Source organism: Bombina bombina, chromosome 7 (genome assembly GCF_027579735.1).
Source record: "Bombina bombina isolate aBomBom1 chromosome 7, aBomBom1.pri, whole genome shotgun sequence".
In the NCBI taxonomy this organism is placed as follows: Eukaryota; Metazoa; Chordata; class Amphibia; order Anura; family Bombinatoridae; genus Bombina; species Bombina bombina.
The window spans coordinates 447483779-447489778 of record NC_069505.1 but is presented as its reverse complement, the minus strand read 5'-3'; the positions used below and the strand labels follow the sequence as shown (position 1 = coordinate 447489778).

Sequence of the window (6000 nt, the reverse complement as noted above, 5' to 3'; positions counted from 1 at the left end):
CTGATGTCGCACACTCTCTCTTCTGCTATTGTCTGACCATCATGCTATGACTGCTCCCTTCTGCTGATGTTGCACACTCTCTCTTCTGCTATTGTCTGACCATCATGCTATGACTGCTCCCTTCTGCTGATGTTGCACACTCTCTTCTGCTATTGTCTGACCATCGTGCCATGACTGCTCCCGTCTGCTGTCTCACTCTCTCTTCTTCTATTGTCTGACCATCATGCTATGACTTCTCCCGTCTGCTGATGTCGCACACTCTCTTCTGCTATTGTCTGACCATCATGCTATGACTGCTCCCTTCTGCTGATGTCGCACACTCTCTCTTCTGCTATTGTCTGACCATCATGCTATGACTTCTCGCGTCTGCTGATGTTGCACACTCTCTTCTGCTATTGTCTGACCATCATGCTATGACTTCTCGCGTCTGCTGATGTTGCACACTCTCTTCTGCTATTGTCTGACCATCATGCTATGACTGCTCCCGTCTGCTGTCGTCTCACACTCTCTTCTGCTACTGTCTGACCATCATGCTATGACTTCTCCCGTCTGCTGTTGTTTCACACTCTTTTGCTATTTTGACCATCATGTCATGACTTCTTCTGTCTGCTGATGTCTCACACTCACCTGCTATTGTCTGACCATCATGCTATGACTGCTCCCGTCTGCTGATGTTTCACACTCGCTTCTTCTGCTATTGTCTGACCATCATGCTATGACTTGTCCCGTCTGCTGTCGTCTCACACTCTCTTCTGCTTGTCTGACCATCATGCTATGACTTCTCCCGTCTACTGTCGTCTCACACTCTCTTCTGCTTGTCTGACCATCATGCTATGACTTCTCCCGTCTACTGTCGTCTCACACTCTCTTCTGCTATTGTCTGACCATCATGCTATGACTGCTCCCTTCTGCTGATGTCGCACACTCTCTCTTCTGCTATTGTCTGACCATCATGCTATGACTTCTCGCGTCTGCTGATGTTGCACACTCTCTTCTGCTATTGTCTGACCATCATGCTATGACTGCTCCCGTCTGCTGTCGTCTCACACTCTCTTCTGCTACTGTCTGACCATCATGCTATGACTTCTCCCGTCTGCTGTTGTTTCACACTCTTTTGCTATTTTGACCATCATGTCATGACTTCTTCTGTCTGCTGATGTCTCACACTCACCTGCTATTGTCTGACCATCATGCTATGACTGCTCCCGTCTGCTGATGTTTCACACTCGCTTCTTCTGCTATTGTCTGACCATCATGCTATGACTTGTCCCGTCTGCTGTCGTCTCACACTCTCTTCTGCTTGTCTGACCATCATGCTATGACTTCTCCCGTCTACTGTCGTCTCACACTCTCTTCTGCTATTGTCTGACCATCATTCTATGACTGCTCCCGTCTGCTGATGTCTCACACTCTCTTCTTCTGCTATTGTCTGACCATCATGCTATGACTTCTCCCGTCTGCTGATGTTGCACACTCTCATGCTATGACTGCTCCCGTTTGCTGATGTCTCACACTCGCTTCTGCTATTGTCTGACCATCATGCTGTTACTGCTCCCGTCTGCTAATGTCTCACACTCTCTTCTGCTATTGTCTGACCATCATGCTATGACTGCTCCCTTCTGCTGATGTCGCACACTCTCCTGCTATTGCATAAATAAAAAGAGAGAAGCTCTCAACCTGGGAACGAACAATAGCATAATAGCTTGTTCTATGGCTAGTTACCACCCTAGAAGCAGCCTCTTTTTGCTCAATATGTGCCTTTCACAGAGAAGAACTTTCCTGTAGCATATCAGTCTGATCCTGACTAACAGTGCAGTCCAGCCCCGAAATACCAGGCAATCCCTCTCTGAACGAGAGAAACAGCAAAACCCCAGACGTACGTTTCGGCATATTGTGGGCCTCGTCAATGAGGTGCAGCCATATCCCTCTAGGCACACTGAGCAATGGGTCCACGTCTGGATTCCCGCATCACACTTAGCGAGACTTCCCTAAGTGTCATAATTGTAATTTAGGGGCTGGACTGCACTGTTAAGTCAGCAGGGTGGTAACTGGAACAAAGTAAAAGAGAATATACAGGCGCTGCTTTGAATCTAACTACTAGTTAACTTCTAATGATTAATATTATTTATATATACATAAAGTGCAAAGATAACATTCAATAAAATCAGTGAATATAAAAAAGTTCTTACAAATATTAAAAAACGAATGTCCAATTCAAAGTCAATGTTCCTTTCAAATAGTAAAAAAGCAGGCAGCTCCTTAGAAAAGTCCCATAACGAACTTGTGGTAGTAATCTAAGAAAAATAAAGAAAAGAGAGCGCCCAAACGCATCTAAGTGCAGACAGTCTATACAAATGTATTATAATAAATACATATATCACACGTAAGAATCACACTCACAATTTAAAAACATAAAACAGGCAGTGTATAATATCACCCGATGGATTCTCCTCTCCTTCAGCTTCAATAGCGTTGTGTGCAGCGTCAGTGACCCGGCTGTCTGTGGGTGTGTTGGATCCTGGCCAATCCGGCGGCTGCTTCCTTAGATCAGCTCAGCGCTATTGGTTGTTTTCGGCTGGTTGTTGGAATCTCTCTTCCAATGGGGTGATAAGTCTCTTTCACATAAGAACAATTATATAGAACCATACGATGGTATATTAACCATATATTACATAAAATCCTCAGCCCGCTAGGTGTAATTCAATATGCGGAAATACACAACAATTGCGGCCTCACTGGATTAGTGCAAATAACAATAATAAGAGCAATATTAATGCCCCCTCACTCGACGTACGTTTCGTTCCGTTCTGGAACTTTTTCATAATGCTATGACTGCTCCCGTCTGCTGTCTCACTCTCTCTTCTGCTATTGTCTGACCATCATGCTATTACTGCTCCCTTCTGCTGATGTCGCACACTCTCTCTTCTGCTATTGTCTGACCATCATGCTATGACTGCTCCCTTCTGCTGATGTCGCACACTCTCTCTTCTGCTATTGTCTGACCATCATGCTATGACTGCTCCCTTCTGCTGATGTCGCACACTCTCTCTTCTGCTATTGTCTGACCATCATGCTATGACTGCTCCCTTCTGCTGATGTCGCACACTCTCTCTTCTGCTATTGTCTGACCATCATGCTATTACTGCTCCCTTCTGCTGATGTCGCACACTCTCTCTTCTGCTATTGTCTGACCATCATGCTATTACTGCTCCCTTCTGCTGATGTCGCACACTCTCTCTTCTGCTATTGTCTGACCATCATGCTATGACTGCTCCCTTCTGCTGATGTCGCACACTCTCTTCTGCTATTGTCTGACCATCATGCTATGACTGCTCCCTTCTGCTGATGTCGCACACTCTCTCTTCTGCTATTGTCTGACCATCATGCTATGACTGCTCCCGTCTGCTGTCTCACACTCTCTCTTCTGCTATTGTCTGACCATCATGCTATGACTGCTCCCTTCTGCTGATGTCGCACACTCTCTTCTGCTATTGTCTGACCATCATGCTATGACTGCTCCCTTCTGCTGATGTCGCACACTCTCTTCTGCTATTGTCTGACCATCATGCTATGACTGCTCCCTTCTGCTGATGTCGCACACTCTCTTCTGCTATTGTCTGACCATCATGCTATGACTGCTCCCTTCTGCTGATGTCGCACACTCTCTTCTGCTATTGTCTGACCATCATGCTATGACTGCTCCCTTCTGCTGATGTCGCACACTCTCTTCTGCTATTGTCTGACCATCATGCTATGACTGCTCCCGTCTGCTGTCTCACACTCTCTCTTCTGCTATTGTCTGACCATCATGCTATTACTGCTCCCTTCTGCTGATGTCGCACACTCTCTCTTCTGCTATTGTCTGACCATCATGCTATGACTGCTCCCTTCTGCTGATGTCGCACACTCTCTCTTCTGCTATTGTCTGACCATCATGCTATGACTGCTCCCTTCTGCTGATGTCGCACACTCTCTCTTCTGCTATTGTCTGACCATCATGCTATGACTGCTCCCTTCTGCTGATGTCGCACACTCTCTCTTCTGCTATTGTCTGACCATCATGTTATAACTTCTCCTGTCTGCTGATGTCTCACACTCGCTTCTGCTATTGTCTGATCATCATGCTATTGTTGCTCCCGTCTGCTGTTGTCTCACACTCTCTTTTGCTATTTTGACCATCATGTCATGACTTCTCCTGTCTGCTGATGTCTCACACTCACCTGCTATTGTCTGACCATCATGCTATGACTGCTCCCGTCTGCTGATGTCTCACACTCGCTTCTGCTATTGTCTGACCATCATGTTATAACTTCTCCTGTCTGCTGATGTCTCACCCTCAGCTGCTATTGTCTGACACAATAAGGTGAGCACAGGCAAGGCAGGGAGTGAGGGTCAGGCTCTATAAGGTGAGCACAGGGAGTGAGGGTCAGGCACTATAAGGTGACCGCAGGCAGGGAGTGAGGATCAGACACAATAAGGTGAGCGCAGGCAGGTTGTGAGGGTCAGACACAATAAGGTGAGCACAGGCAGGGAGCGAGGGTCAGACACAACATGGTGAGACTTCTTACTCATGCTTTTGATATTGTTTGACACTTGCCTCCTTCTCCTGATGTTTTGTTGCCATTTACATTTTGCATTATTGTCCCTGTACCCCCTGTTATCACCCATTAATGTGTTGGACCCAGACACTCATTTCTTCTCGTCCTTGTTCTCATCCTTTCTCTCTCTTTTTCTTTCAGGACAGTTATCTTGTCTACATTCTGAATGAGTTGGCCGGAAATTCCTTTATGATTTTCTGCAGCACCTGTAATAACACTCAGCGAGTGGCCCTCCTCTTGCGTAATCTAGGCTTTACAGCCATTCCTTTACATGGGCAGATGAGCCAGGTATGGCACTAACATGGTATAGTGAGCATATGCCACGGTAATTCATGCACTAAATACGCAACAACCATGCTCTGCGTATACACCCCAATTAACCTACCCTAAACTCACTCACCCATATATACAGACTCCTCAGCACATATATACATATACACCATCACTTTACTTCATGCAACAACCATGCACTGCATATACACCTTATTTAACCTACCCTAAACTTGCTCACCCACATATACAGACCTCTCAGCACATATAAATAAATAAATATATGTATAAAAGATAGGTAGTTGGAGTCCAGCACCATAAATTAAATAGTAGCTTTCAGCCTGTGTGCCCGTCACTGGGGAGTATCAGCCACACTCCAAAGAATACAGTCCCTGTGTACAAAGTGTGACAGCACCACAGTACAGTCTTGCTTCTTAAAGGTGAAAAATTCTTTTTATTAAGGTATAACAACCATAAAAAGGCAACGTTTCGGACCTACATGGTCCTTATTCATGCAGGAATATTCAAGCATGAATAAGGACCATGTAGGTCCGAAACATTGCCTTTTTTTATGGTTGTTATACCTTAATAAAAATAATTTTTCACCTTTAAGAAGCAAGACTGTACTGTGGTGCTGTCACACTTTGTACACATGGACTATATATATATATATATATATATATATATATATATATATATATATATATATATATCACACACACATCAATTTACTTCATGGACTAAACACCCAACAACCATGCTTTTCTCATCCCTGTGCATATATATGTATACTTGGTTGCATTGGGAGAGGTGCTACTAGCAGAAATAACAAGGTTTTTATGCCACTTTACAGAACATTAGTTAGGCCACATCTGGAATACTGTGTACAGTTCTGAAGACCATATCTCCATATAAGTAAGCTAGAAACTGACCAAAATGGTACATGGTATAAAATATAAAACGTACAAAGAGAGGCTCTATGACCTAAATATCTATAGTTTAGAGGAGAGAAAGGAAAGAGGTGACATGGTAGAAACCTTCAAATATATGAAGGTCCTCCAATAAAGTGGAAGCTCAAAGCATTTTCCACAAAAAAACAAATGCTAAAACAAGGGGTCACAATCTCAAGTTA

General features: G+C 44.5%; 1 protein-coding gene across 1 annotated transcript in view; it reads left to right on the top strand.

Annotated features, from left to right (window-relative positions):
* DDX47 (DEAD-box helicase 47) overlaps nucleotides 1-6000 on the top strand; it is a 72464-nt gene that overhangs the window by 30796 nt on the left and 35668 nt on the right. Inside the window, exon 8 of the mRNA XM_053721404.1 lies at nucleotides 4740-4886. Within this exon, the coding sequence (XP_053577379.1) occupies nucleotides 4740-4886 (147 nt within the window). The remainder of the gene's footprint in view (nucleotides 1-4739; nucleotides 4887-6000) is intronic.